We start from the raw sequence: 15,342 nt of genomic DNA, 5'->3' as shown, positions 1-15,342 counted from the left end.
GGAAACTATCTATCATAGTAAATAGGTCATTAGCAGATATAGAATTGTATTCTAATATGTAAAGGAAACTATGACTTAAACTGTGTTGGAATATATGCAACTACTTTGCAAATATGAATGTTCAGACTTTATATAAAAATTCACATGCATTCATAATCTACTAGGTTTGAAAAGTTTTTTTACAGAGCAGCAATGAAATATAGAGACATAGGATCAAATTACTGCAGATGCTGGAATCTGTACTGAAAACAACACATGCAGGTGATCACAGTGGTCAGGCAGCCTCCCTGGAGAGAGAGCAAGCTAACATTGCAAGACTAGATGACTCTTCATCAGAACTAAAGTAGTGTAGAGGAGACATGTTTATGCGATAGTTTGGGGGGGTGTGAGGTGTCAGGAGTGGTGGGTGTATGGTGCTGGTTGCTTTTCTTCATTGGCACCCTCTACCCAGTACCTCCAGCTACTCCACCCCAATTATTGTATAAATGCGGACCCTTCCACACTTCAGCTCTGATGGAGTTATCAAGACTCGAAATGTTAGCTTAGTCTCTCAACAATCACCTGATGAAGGAGCGGTGTTCCGAAAGCTAGTACTTCCAAATAAACCTGTTGGATTACAACCTAGTTTGTGTGATTTTTAACTCTCTCTGACCCGCTGTGATCTCCAGCATTAGTTGCTTTCAATGACATATAGATAGACTTGATTAGAAAAATACATCTTCGTCGCCATTTTATATTTCCACAATGTAAAGGTTGTTTTTTTGATGTTTTAAACAGAAAGTATGGCTCCATTATCGACAAGGGACAGGTATTCTTGGTGGGTTTGGAAGTTTAAGGGACGGGGTAAGGCAGGTCATGTGCTGTTCTCAACACAGATACTTTGAGGAGATTAAAATTAGCTCTCATGTCTCTGATTACTGTCTCTTTCCTTGATTGCCTGATTGTAGTTTCATTTCAGAATGATTATAATCATATTTCAATGTTTCTAAATTATCCACCACCGGATCGTACAGGTTACCAAACATAATCCTAATGCACAGCAAATAATAATATTCTAAATGACCAATCTCTGTCAGATTATTTAGAAGATCAGTTCAGGATTTTGGGCTGAGGTCCTTCTGTTGAGATCAAATGGGGACCTGACCTGACAGTGTTTGGAGTGTAATCCAATGGAAAATATGAGTGAATTGGCCAATTAGTGATATGATTGGCAAGAGGGAGGAGTGAGTAATGGAAGGGGTATTTAATTTTATTTTCATATTTTCTTCTTCCATTTTAAAGTAGGTGATGGTGTAACTCTCAACTCTGCTTGTGTTGCCCTATTTAAAATGACCCACAGCAAATTCTTAGAGTTAAAACAAAGCTGCATTCAAAACTGGGGGAATGGTGTGGAATGTTTACACACACACACACACACACACGTGTGCACGTACACACATGCATCAAAGAAAGAAAAAAGAAAAGATAGGGAAGAAGTTACAAATTATTCAAAAATCAAGGATGTTAGAATTCATTTTCACACGAATTAGAGAGTTCAGTAAAACAGTGTCCAGTGGAAGATCTTTGAAGTTGGCTATTTACAGACGTCCTGTTCCCAAGAGCTCCAATACAATGGAATTCTATTTGAAGATGCTATAGTTGTAAATTGGGTATTAGTTCATTGTACAGCTGAAATACAGAATTACTTCTGGAAATCAAACTTTTGGGGGGTATTGAGATCAGAGGGTAAAGCTGGAGCTGCTTTCTTTCTGGTTTTATAGGCAGACCGAGGAAAGATGTGAAAAACATCATAATTAAAAGTGATTCAAACAAACTTGCAGTTTTGATCATGTGACTGGGGCTTCTGGATTAGCCATTCAGCCAACTAGACCAATTGTGTTTTGTGGCAGATAGCTGTGGAACCATTAACACTAAATCAAGCATTACTGGGCTTTGATGGTCTCCTTTGTTTTGAAATGGGTGAGATAGACACATCATCGACTCTTCTTTTGCATTATTTTACTGGAATAAGAAGTGTGACATTCTAGGAAGACAATGTAAGTTATTATTCCCTGCTTAATGTTGAGCAAACTTTCCAGAAATTGATATAAGACATAAGAGCAAAATTAGGCCATTACGCTCATCAAGTCTGTTCTGCCTTTCAATCATGGCTAATATGGTTCTCAATCCCATTCTCTTGCCTTCTCCTCTTAACCCTTGATCCCCTTGCCAATCAAGAACCTATCTATCTCTGTCGTAAATCCGCTCAATGGCTTGGCCTCCACTGCCCTCTGCAGCAATGAGTTCCACAGATTCACAGAAGAAATTCCTCCTCATCTCAGTTCTAATGGATCATCCTTTCACTCTGAGGCTGTTCCCTTGTGTCCTAGTCTCGCCTACTGGGGGAAACATCTTCTCCACATCCACTCTACCCAGTCCTCTCAGTATTCTGTAAGTTTCAATCAGATCCTCCCCGATCCTTCTTGGCTCCATCGAGTACAGACCCAGAGTCATCAACTGCTCCTCATACGACAAGCCCTTTATACCCTGGGATCATTCTTGTGAACCTCCTTCAATGCCAGCATATCCTTCCTTTGATACAGGGCCCAAAACTGCTCACTATATTCCAAATGCAGTCTGACCAGAGCCTAATACAGCTTCAGCAGTACATCCATGTACTTGTATTCTAGTCGTCTTGAATTGAATTAAAACATTACATTTGCCTGCCAAACTGGCAACTGAATCTGCATGCTAACCTTAAGAGAATCCTGAACAAGGACTCCCAAGTCCCTTTGTGCTTCGGATTTCTGAAGCCTCTCCACATTTAGAAAATAGCGGATGCCTTTATTCATCCTGGCAACTAGTCATCATGTAATCCAAGATAGCCATGTTGCCTGTTAATAAAGTATTCTTTGGGCATCTCAGTGGCAAGAGGGTGCACTGGCTAACCAGGCTGTATGGTTCTTGAAGTGTCATCAGGAGCAATGATCCTCTAAGCTCCACAAACTCATGGATCTATGATATCTTTTATCAGTGTTTTCGAATACCATCTGCTTGATCTCACCAAATAACTAGAAGATAATGTTAAGATTTGAGTGGAATATTTAACATCATTTCCAATAAATGATTGTGCTATATTCTCAGCTGATTCTCCCTTCCTCCAATGCACAACAATATTAAGTAATCATAAATCTATTTTCATCTGCCCTACATTAAATGATTAAAATATCTCCACATTCTGGATTAACAAAACAAGAAAGATTATGTATTCATATGTTCACCCCGAAATCTAAAGTTACATCACTCACACAGACTCTTGAAAAGTACAAATAAAGAGGATAGTGCCCTTCTACAAATCACAAACAAAAGTTCTAAGTCATGTGATTTGTGTTTTTGTTGGGCATAGCATATTGTTAGGATCTCAGATGATGTTACAACTGGAGAAGTCAGATTTCAGGATGAAGTCTAGCTTATAGAGTCATAGAGTTGTACAGCATGGAAACAGACCCTTCGGTCCAACCCGTCCATGCCAACCAGATATCCCAACCCAATCTAGTCCCACCTGCCAGCACCCGGCCCATATCCCTCCAAACCCTTCCTATTCATATACCCATCCAAATGCCTCTTAAATGTTGAAATTGTACCAGCCTCCACCACATCCTCTGGCAGCTCATTCCATACACGTACCACCCTCTGCGTGAAAAAGTTGCCCCTTAGGTCTCTTTCATATCATTCCCCTCTCACCCTAAACCTATACCCTCTAGTTCTGGACTCCCTGACCCCAGGGAAAAGACTACGTCTATTTATCCTATCTATGCCCCTCATAATTTTGTAAACCTCTATAAGGTCACTCCTCAGCCTCCGACATTCCAGGGAAAACAGCCTCAGCCTGTTCAGCCTCTCCCTGTAGCTCAGATCCTCCAACCCTGGCAATATCCTTGTAAATCGTTTCTGAACCCTTTCAAGTTTCACAACATCTTTCTGATAGGAAGGAGACCAGAAATGCACGCAATATTCCAACAGTGGCCTAACCAATGTCCTATACAGCCGCAACATGACCTCCCAACTCCTGTACTCAATACTCTGACCAATAAAGGAAAGCATACCAAATGCTGCCTTCACTATCCTTGATAGATTTTAATACTATTTAACATGGTGGTCATTCACTGAAACATAGGAGACAAGGCTGCAGATTTTCTTCAACAATGAAAGAAAAGTTTATGATGTAAAATAAAGAAGTAGAATGAAACATACCAAGTTATCTAAATATTGAACACAGTTTGAAAGATCTTAATGCACACAGCAAAGCAATTTATTCATTCTCATTCATTCCCCAACCCTATTACTTTACAATAATCCAAATCCAGCGAAATTACCCTTCTGTATCAAATCTTTAGGTTTGACTGAACTGCTACCTCTCGGTTCTGTCCTCTGAACTGTGAAGTCTTCCTAAATGAATACTCACAAAACTAAAAGCTCTGAGATTTTCTCAGTCTTTAATAATTTGCTGATTTCTCATGAATTGAAAGTTTCAAAAGTTAAAGTTTTTTTAACAAGACAACCAAGCTTACCCTAAACCATCCTACAATGCTTTCAAGGAGAGAAACTATATTTGGTTCTGATCACAGTCAAGTCTCCTCTAAAACTGTCCTAAAAGTTTTCAATAAAATAAAACAAAGAACTGTGGGTGCTGAAGATCTGAAACTAAAACAGAAATTGTTGGGGAGAACTCAACAGGTCTGGGAGCACCTGTAGAGAGTCCAGTGAAACATCAACACTGCTTTCTCTCTACAGTTTCTTCAGCAATTTCTGCAAAAGTTTTCAAGTTGTGTTTTTCTAAACTAAAATTAATTATTGATTATTCTAAACAAGAGAAACAAACTAATGCCTTTCAATGTTTGATTCCAACTGTAAACCCTGTAGTATAAACAATCTTCCATTAACATTCCAGGTGGCTTACAGTTACCTGCTCTTTGACACATACTGGATTAGGCACAGTTATGGAAGGTCTCCCAGACCTTGTGTTTTTTTAAACCCTTCATAAAGGTAACCATAAACCTATACAAAAATGATATAGAGTCACAGAGTCATACAGCATGGAAACAGACCCTTTGGTCCAACCAGTCCATGCCAAACATAATCCTAAACTAAACTAGTCCCACCCAACCGCTCCTGGCCCACATCCCTCCAAACCTTTCCTATTAATGTACCTATCCAAATGTCTTTTAAATATTGTAATTGTAAAAACGTCCACCACTTCCTCAGGAAGCAGCATTTAAGAGGCATTTGGATGGTATATGAATTGGAAGGGTTTGGAAGGATATGGGCCGGGTGCTGGCAGGTGAGACTAGATTGGGTTGGGATATCTGGTTGGCATGGGCGGGTTGGACTGGAGGGTCTGTTTCCATGCTGTATATCTCCATGACTCTTAAGTTCATTCCACATGCGAATCACCCTCTGAGTCAAATATTTGCTCCTCACGTCTTTCTTAAATCTCTCTCCTCTCACCTTAAAAATGTGCCCCCTAGTCTTGAAATCCCCATGCTAGGGAAAAGATGCTTACCATTAATCCTTTCTATACCCCTCATGATTTTATAAACTTTGGTGGATAGTCTCAGTAGATTCAGTTGTCTAGGTCTTTTATAAGAATCTTTGCAGGATTTCTTCAAAGATCTGGAAGTTCTGTACATCATCAAGTTATTTGTATGTAGTCTTCATAGCAAAGAATTTTTTTTCTGCACTGCTATACTTGAAATGAAAAGGCTCAAGGCTTGAGGATGTTGTTATCTCTAGTTTTAAAACAAGGTTAATGTTGCATTAGCTGCTGCTCCTGTTCCTGCAGTTGCTGTTCTCAAACCTACTAGTTTGCCCTTGATATATTAAGACTTGTTATCTGCAGTTGAGCTCAGTCATGTGACCATTTTAGTTATTACGACCATCGTTTGTTATCTAGCCAGGTCAGATGGTGAGGATGACCAGACTATGAACACAAAAACAGAGATACTCTTTAGCACAGAGAATATCAAAGAATGTAGTATAGTATGAGACCATCTAAAACTTCTACTGGATAATCTGGATCCCAGAATGAAATCTGTCCTGATCGCTTTTGTTTTAGTTAATGTGGTTGTGGATTCACCAAAACATTGTTAAGCAAGACTGCAGAGTTTCTTTAACAACAGGATAGAAGTTTATTACACCAATGAAAAAAAAAATTAAATCAAGCTATTTAAATATAGAACAGTTAGGAAAAATATTTAAAACACACAGCAAAATAAAGTTTCAACATGCTTTCAAACTCCAGTTGTTACAATGACTCAAATCCAAACAAAGAGTCCCCCATATTAATTTCCACTCAACTGATTCTCCTCTATTTCTGGCTTTTGAATTGTGGAGTCTTCTTACATGATTACTCACAAAACAGAGAGCTTAAACCTTCTCATCTGTTAATATCCGCAGATTTCTACCAAACACAACTTGTTTGGAAGTTTCCCAAATTAAACTTTTCTACTTTTCAGGCCTCCTGTGAATTGTCCTAGCAAATTTTAATCTCTGTGTTTTCAAAGCTTAAATCAATCCTTTATTATTCTGAACTGAAAACTAGCGAATCGTCTTCAATGTTTACTCCACTTACCTTAAAGCACCATAGTACAAACAATTTTCCCAGGAAAACTCCAGGGGTTTGCAATTATCTGCTCTCTGCTGTATTGGGTTAGGTCATTATTTCAGAAGGACTGTCTGACTGAGATCTTATATTTTAAAAAATCCTTTCATAAAAGTAACCAATATGCCACAAGTTTGAAATTCCACTTTCTAAAAGTGATTTTACATCCCTTTCATCACAGCACCAAGGAAAGCATAATCTGTTGCTATCTAGATTATTTGTCCACATATGAATCCCAAAAATGAGTGTTAAATTATTCCTGACAATAATGTAACGCAGACAGCAGTGAATCAGGACCCCAGCTTACAGCCTCCAAGTTTTTAAAAATTAAATTAAATAATGGAAAAAAGATTTGCCTTCATAAAGTCTGTTTCATAACTTAGGTTATGCCAAAGTGCTTTGCGATTAATGAGGTTTGATGTACAGTTACTGTTGTAGGTAATATGGAAGCCAGTTCGTACGCTCCCACAAACAATAACATACTAATGACTAGATAACCTGTTTCAATGGTATTTAGTTAAAACATTAGTATTAGTCAGGTTCCCAACTCATAACTCTTCTTTGAAATAGTGCTGTGAGCCCATTTATATCCATCTGAGATGGCAGATGGAGTCTTGGTTTAATGTTGCATCGAAAAAGACAACACCTGTAATAGTGAAACATTTTGTTTCTGTGCTGGATGTCAGCCTGGATTTTGTGCTTAAAGCTCCCGAATGGGATTTAAATTCGTCACTCTGAGACAGATCTGCTGCAAACAAACATGACTGTCAATGGAAAATTATACTTGATCTAAAAGAGTTAAACATTTGGTTTTGTCCAAATTTTCAAAAGACTAGCCAGGAGTAAGGCATTCGACAAGGTTCCCCATGGGAGACTGGTTAACAAGGTTAGATCTCATGGGATACATAGAGAACTAGCCTATTGGATACAAAACTGGCTCAAAGGTCAAAGACAGAGGTGGTGCTGGAAGTTTGTTTTTCAGACTAGAGGCCTTTGACCAGTGGAGTGCCACAAAGATCGGTGCTGGGTCCACTATTTTTCATCATTTTTACTTTTCATCATTTATATAAATGATTTGGATGTGAGCACAAGAGGTATAGTTAGTAAGTTTGCACATGAGACCAAAATTGGAGGTGCAGTGGACAGCGAAGAAAGTTACCTCATATTACAACAGGATCTGGACCAGATGTGCCAATGGACTGAGAAGTGGCAGATGGAGTTTAATCTAGATAAATACAAGGTGCTGCATTTTGGGAAAGCAAATCTTAGCAGGACTTATACACTTAATGGTAAGGTCCTAGGGAGTGTTGCTGAACAAAAAGACCTTGGAGTGCAGGTTTATAGCTCCTTGAAAGTGGAATCGCAAGTGGATAGGATAGTGAAAAGTCATTTGGTATGTTTTTCTTTATTGGTCAGAGTATTGAGTACAGGAGTTGGGAGGTCATGTTGCGGCTGTACAGGACATTGGTTAGGCCACTGTTGGAATATTGCATGCAATTCTGGTCTCCTTCTTATCAGAAAGATGTTGTGAAACTTGAAAGGGTTCAGAAACGATTTACAAGGATGTTGCCAGGGTTGGGGAATTTGAGATATAGGGAGAAGTTGAATAGGCTGGGGCTGTTTTCCCTGGAACGTTGGAGGCTGAGGGGTGACTTTATAGAGGTTTATAAAATGATGAAGGGCATGGATAGGATAAATAGACAAAGTCTTTTCCCTGGTGTGGGGGAGTCCAGAACTAGAGGGCATAGGTTTATGGTGAGAGGGGAGAGATATAAAAGAGACTTAAGGGGCAACATTTTCATGCAGAGGCTGGTACTTGTATGGAATGATTAGTACAATTGCAATGTTTAAAAGGCATTTGGATGGGTATATGAATAGGAAGGGTTTGGAGGGATATGGGCCAGGTGCTAGCAGGTGGGACTAGTTTGGTTTGGGATATCTGGTTGGCATGGACAAGTTGGACCGAAGGGTCTGTCTCCGTGCTGTATGTCTCTATGACCTTTTTACCCACATAGTATCGAATTGCTCTTTATTCTTGTTTGCACCACAGAGGGCAACGCAACTGCCTTCAAACTGTTACAACACAGAAACAACCTCGGGGTGAAATTTGCATAGTGGCAATGTTAGACTTGAAGGATGCCAAGTTACATAGCAGTCTATGGTGCCATTTCCCCAAAGGGTTTGAGGTAGGTCTGCACTCTGCAGATAAATTTCTGATCCAATGTGTCCTCTGTATAACCCTGAACAGGAACATGGGATAAACACTAATGTATAGCAACATGTCCCCACACACAACAAACTTTTGAGCTGTTCAGTTCATTTCTCTACGAATGTATAAGGTGGTAAGGTGTTTTTGCAAAGAGAACCATTAGCAGTTTAGAAATACCTCATGCTGCTATCAAGCTGGTATTGAGATAAATAAATTAAAATAGGAAGCAAAGTCTCATTTCTTTTTTTTTAAAGCAGGATTTGTTGTATGAAGTCAGCACAAACATGATCAGCTTTAAACCTATGAAACAAAACTTCCTTCTGTTTGCAAAGGAATGCTTTTCAATTAAGTGAGTTATACTCTAAAATGTACTATCTTCAAGTGCTATTCTTTGCTGCTTTAATGTCTTATATCATTTAATTAATAATTACATACGCTGAGCTGTCCCTTTCTCTCAGTAATGAGGAGGTTTTCTGTACAGCTGTTAAATAACTGTTCTGGCAACGCTGAGGAATTCCAACAGGAAATAACATACTGTAAGGCTTTGCCAAACATCCAGGGCTTTGTGCACATTGTGGTAATATAACAACGCTCTGAACTCAAACTAAACTTGCCATTGGTATCCCACCTCTCACTGATTCAGGAAGACCTGACTGGGGCGAAAGGGGAAGATAAAGATCAAGTGGTTACTGGAACCGAAGTGAAGGCAACCAAAAATGGCAAATCCTGGGATGAAAAAATACAAAGTTTTAAAATGTTTCTGTGGAATCCGGAAAAGAGAGAATTCTTGGGAAGAACGTCCAGGAGTTGGTGTGAGTAAAACTAACTGCACATTTGGTGCTGGGTTGTGGTTGCAGATGGCAACAAAGAGTGAGGCTGCTGAAAAGGTAATTTCAGAATCACATCATGCATCCATACTGAATGGCTTTTACGTCACTTTAAAGTATCGTTAAGGTGAATTTTCATATTGAAGACCAAGTCACTGTGATTAATTAGAAAGCATAATACACATTAAAGAATAAAGTAGGGGAAGAGTGCAGGATTTAAATAGTTTTCACGTTAAAAATACTCTGGGAATACAATGTTTAATCAGCATTCAATTCTGATTTAATACATAAGGTAACATTTTGTAAACTACACTGCCCATTAAGTAATACAGATGAATTAACCCAACAGTAAACTAATAGGAATAGATCATTGTGATGACATTGGCAAGTGTGTGTGTGTGCACAAGAATTCAAGAATTAGGAGCAAGAGTAAGCCAATCAGCCTCTTCAGCTTGCTCCACAATTCAATAAATCATCACTGATCTGACTATGGCCTCAAAGGACTTCAGAATATAAGAATAGGAGACGATCATTCACTTCTTTGAGACTGCTTAGCCATCCGATTATGTCATGGCTGATCATCTCAGTGCCACTTGACTGTCCTTCCCCATATTCCTTGATTATATTTGCTATTTCTGAGTTCACAGCACCCTTTCCAGGATCTACAGAATTTTGGAAGATTACCACCAATGCGCCCATCCTCTCACATCCATCTCCTTCAATACTCTGGATTGAGGCTCATCCGGTCCAGGGATTTACCAACCTACAATCCAGTTAACTTTTTAATTATTACCTCTTTCCTAATACTAATTTCTCACAGCTTCTTATTTTCACAAGGCCTTTGGTTGCTTGGTATTTCTGAGAGATTTTCAGTATTTTCTTCTGTGAAGACAAAATGCAAAGTAATACTTTAGTTTCTTTGTTATAAATATCCCACCTTCACCTGTAATGGGCCCACATTTATCCAAGCTATTATTTTCCTTTCTCATAACTGAAGAAGTTTTTAGAGTCTACCATAATGTTTCTCACAATCATATTCTTGGTCCCTAAGATACCCACCGCAAAAATATCTCTACTTTCTTCATTCGTACCATGCCCAACATTAGAATTACTGTTTAGTGGCATAAACAAGTCTCCCATGTATGTTAGCTGATCTGGCTATAACTTAGCTCCACCCAATAGGTGTCAAATCATGACTGTTTGACCTAAGATCCCCTCTTACGAATGTTCTAATCACTTCCCTTATTAAGAGCGCTATTTCACCTCCCTTTCCCATCTGCCTATTCTACTTAAATTATGAATATTCTTGGATATTCAGGTTCCAATCTTGGTCACCCTGTAGCCATATTTCTTTAATGGCAATTAGATTAGATCCATTTATTCCAATTTGTTCCTTCTGTCAATTGTAAGTGACTTCAGATGTCTTTAATTCAGCCTTTTAAATATTATTCCTACTCTGATCCTATTTGATGTTTGCCTTTGCCTTATCTCTTTTCTAATTTTTCTTGCTGCTTCCTACTTCCCATTATCAGTTTTGCTTCATTCCATTCTGAATTTCCTCTTAGGTTCACATCCCTCGCAAATCTACTTCAAATAAAACAAAGAACTGTGGATGCTGGGGAAACTGAAATCTGTGGAGAATATTCTGTGATGGAATAAGATAATAAGATCACCTCTTGCGTATAACCCTTTCAATCCTGGAATCACTCAAGTGAACTGCTTCTGAATTATATACTTTGTTAAGGCAGGAGACCAGTGCTCCAGATGTAGTCTCTCTAATGCCTTACACAACTTCCCTACTATCAGTTCTGATGAAGAGTCACCAGATTAACTCTACTTTCTCCCCACAGATTCTTCCACACCTGCTAGTTTTCCCCACACTTCCTGTTTTTGTTTCGGATCTCTAGCATTTGCTGTTGTTTGTTTTATTCCCTTATGTAATGGATGGAACATAAAAGATGGAGTAACACATGAAACTCTGCATAAATCTTCCAAAAAGAAAAAAGATGAATCTTGTTACACCTTGCTGGGGTGGCGCACTGGAAATCAAGCCCTGCTGGAGTTCCCACAGAAGTTAAACATTTTCATCAAATTAAGCAAAGTCCTCAAATTACCTGTCTAATAGGCAAAAGGGTAAGCAGTTAACAGAAAACACAGCCCAGGCTTCTTTACTTAACAAGACCTGCTATTCATTACAAATATATTCTAACCACAGGTAAACAACTATGAACTGTCGACAAGTAACTTTACTAGTTAAAACTCTAAGTCCGTTCCAACCTTCCCTCCCCCACAACGCATGGACACAGAGACAGACAGAACAAAGAAAATACTGTTGTGGATGGAGGGGAATTGTCTTGTAGGGAAAGACGGATGCAAAATATTCATTTAACACCCCCGGCATGGTTTTTGTCTTCAAGTGTAAATCCCTTTTTTGTTCCCTAAGAAACTGGGTTAATTTTCCTTTCACCACCTTTTACTATTGATGTGTTTCCGACAAGACTTTCAGATTTCCTTTTAGGTTAGCAGCCTTGTCTTTTCTATTAATTGTTCTTTGCTTCATGTATTTGCTTTTTCACTTCACCCCTGAAACTTGTGGGTGCATCTTGTTGAATTTGGTCATGGAACTACGTTTGAAAATTCATTTGTGTGTTGATTTGCAAATCCGTTTGAAAACAAAGGATGTGTTTGCTCCTGAGCTATTTATTTCTGAACTTTCCAGATTCTGCTAATAAATGTAGAACGTGGCCCCACCTGAAGAGCTGAAACAATTTAACTAAGTTCTGCTAAGACTCTGAACTAGCGCCAGTAATTAGATTTTTTTTTCTGAAGAATGGTCACAAACTGAAATGTTAACTCCATTTCTCTCTCCACAGATGTTTTTATTTCTGATCATCAGCGTCTATAGTATTTTGCTTTTGGATTACATTTTCTCAATTGCTTGAGTCACAATGGCTTCCTTTAAATTGACTAAAATACAAAATTGCAGTAATCTGTACACAGAATGGACTGGAAATGATCAAATCTGGAAATTGAAAGCTCCACACTATTACCAATTTCACCAGAAAGTCTCATGTAAATGCAATAAACCCATTAATAGCAAAACCTGTGCAACTTTGAAATGTCTAATAACAGCTTCAGTAATGTCCCTGTCTGTCAATGACTTGGAAGCAGCTGTAACTCTAGTTGAGAAATTAGCCAACAACCACAGTCTTAATCAACAGTCAGGCAACTGGAATCAGCAAATGCTTGCTGCCTTTCATTGAAGGAATCACTGGAGTGAATTGCGTAATGATTTGGTGTATTTGTTTCCCTGACTTAGGGTGTTGATGCAGTCACTTTAGGATAACTAACAATAGTTTATCAAAAAGTGGTCTAAACCTGTTGGTCCCAAAACATACTTGGTTCTGAAATGCAATTTTGTTATTAAATGTAATTTAGACTTTTTTTGCTGATGTGGAGGGTAAATGTCAGCTATAACTTCAATACATTTCTAAAACAAGCGGTCCCTTGCCTTACACTAAGAGGAATTGCCTCCATGTGATATTTTAACTTTAATGAACTTTTGTGGAGGTTTGCATGAGATTTTCATCACTTAATTAATTATGGCTGGGACATTCAATGGAGCTGTTCCCACTCCACAAGTTGCAAATTAGGAGAAGTTTGGCTGAGATTCTTTTGATGCACAAGATACAAGGCTTCCACTGTACTTCTGGTGAACTAATGCCAGTGAAGTGAGAGTAACTTAATTTCCTTTAAAGGTAAACCTCTATGAATTAAAATTAAATCAAAGAGATTGAAATTCCATTTGTAGCACTATTTTGCTATATCGATTATTGCACTCTCTCATAATTTATTAGTGCCCTTATTAGTCAAGCTAGTTAAAATAGATCACATAAGAATGTTGTATGACTGTGTCTGGTGACATGCTAAAAGTAATGTTGAATAGAATTTGTACCTCTGAATCTGCACAGCCCTGATGTTGTGATTTTTATATGTCCATTCTTTTTCTCCTATGTTATTCAGCAGCATGACTGTGAGGCAATATATTGTTTAACATGATCACTAATTTACTATGTCAACTGCTGAAATGTCCCTGAGCTTAACATTATTTTGCATGTATGTTAGATGACAATTGCTCAGTCACACAGAACTTAAAACATTCCTGAAAGGAGGCACAAAGTCTAAGCTTTTCATCTCGTAAGGACTGGGATGCAAAAAAAAAACAAAATTTGCAGAAAAACATGAATTTAAAAAGGTTGGTGATTGGTTGGACCGTGTTTGCATGGAAATGCAGCAGGATCTGGTAGTTGTTAATTTCAGCTAGCAGATTAAAGTCAGACCAGGCAGGTGGACTCTAACTGGCCAGGGTGTTACCATAGGGAATGCAGCAGGATGTAGCAGTCTCCGTAACCATTTTTCAATGAAAAAGGCACAATGTATGGACAAAGTCCTTTCACCTACTGTTCTGTGTACCCATTGCCCTAACATCAACTGCAGGATGGCATGGTGGCTCAGTGGTTAGTGCTGCTCCCTCATATAAGGCAGGGACCCGGGTATAATCCCAGCCTTGGGCGACTGTCTTTGTGGAGTTTGTACATTCTCCCAGTGTCTGTGTGGGTTTCCTCCAGGTGCTTTGGTTTCCTCCCATAGTCCAAAGATGTGCAGGTTAGGTCTACACACATGTTAAATTGTCCATAGTGCCCATGGATGTGTGGGTTAGGTGGGTTAGCCATGGGAAACGCAGGGTTATAGGGATAGGTCGGAGGTTGGGTCTGGGTGGGATGCTCCTTGGAGGATTGGTCTGGGCTTGATAGGCTGGATAGCCTCCTTCCTCACTACAGGGATTCCATGACTCTAATTTACAGTAATGAGTTCCAAGGTTTTGTTCAATCTTTGTGACAAAGTTTCTTAAATACAGCTCTGTAAAGTCTGCTCTAATTCTTAAGCTGTGCTCTCATGTTCTAACCTTTCCAACTACATAGTTCCTCACTGTATCACCTTGTAAGAATGAGGATGTTGCAATAGCCATATGCTATTTCCTGTCCATCATATTTTAACATTACTCATAAATATCCCATGATATTGCCTTTGGTAAGTCATATTATAGGTTGTGTAAGATACCATCCAATGCAGAAGACTACTCTCTTGCTAAAGTGAAATTATTCCTTGAGGCCAGCAAAATCTATGAATGTGAAATAAAAAGTTACAATGCTGATTTGCTCTTCCCCTTTGGAGTGGTAGCCTGTTAGGGATGAATACCATTTTGCCTCTTAACATTGAACATAGAACAGTTCAGCACAGGCCCTTTGGCTCTCAATGTTAATTCGGCCTTTTGTCCTACCCTAAGATCACAATAACCTACATAACTTCATTGTACTATCATCCATGTGCCTATCCAAGAGTCACTTAAATGTAAGCAATGTATCTGACTCTACTACCACCACTGGCAGTGCATTCCATGCATCCACCACTCTCAATGTAAAGAATCTACCTCTGATATCTCCCCTCAACCTCCCTGCAATCACCTTACAATTATGACTCCTCATGATAGACATTTCCACAATAGGGAAAAAGTCTCTAGCTATCCACTCTATCTATGCCTCTCATCATCTTGTACACCTCTACCAAGTCACCTCTCATCCTTCTTTGCTCAAATGAGAAAAACC

The 15,342-nt window shown here is 38.8% G+C and overlaps 1 protein-coding gene across 5 annotated transcripts in view; it reads left to right on the top strand.

Moving 5' to 3' along the window:
* The window catches only part of LOC122557397 (protein ATP1B4-like), a 69,747-nt gene that overhangs the window by 25,761 nt on the left and 28,644 nt on the right, over window positions 1-15,342 (top strand). For all 5 annotated transcript variants that reach the window (XM_043705069.1, XM_043705068.1, XM_043705070.1 and 2 more), the window contains exon 3: window positions 9,493-9,661. In XM_043705069.1, coding sequence (XP_043561004.1) covers window positions 9,493-9,661 — 169 coding nt within the window. The remainder of the gene's footprint in view (window positions 1-9,492; window positions 9,662-15,342) is intronic.

Source organism: Chiloscyllium plagiosum, chromosome 15 (assembly GCF_004010195.1).
Source record: "Chiloscyllium plagiosum isolate BGI_BamShark_2017 chromosome 15, ASM401019v2, whole genome shotgun sequence".
Classification (NCBI taxonomy): domain Eukaryota; kingdom Metazoa; phylum Chordata; class Chondrichthyes; order Orectolobiformes; family Hemiscylliidae; genus Chiloscyllium; species Chiloscyllium plagiosum.
Note: the sequence above shows the minus strand (reverse complement) of the source record. Positions and strands in the feature narration are given on the sequence as shown.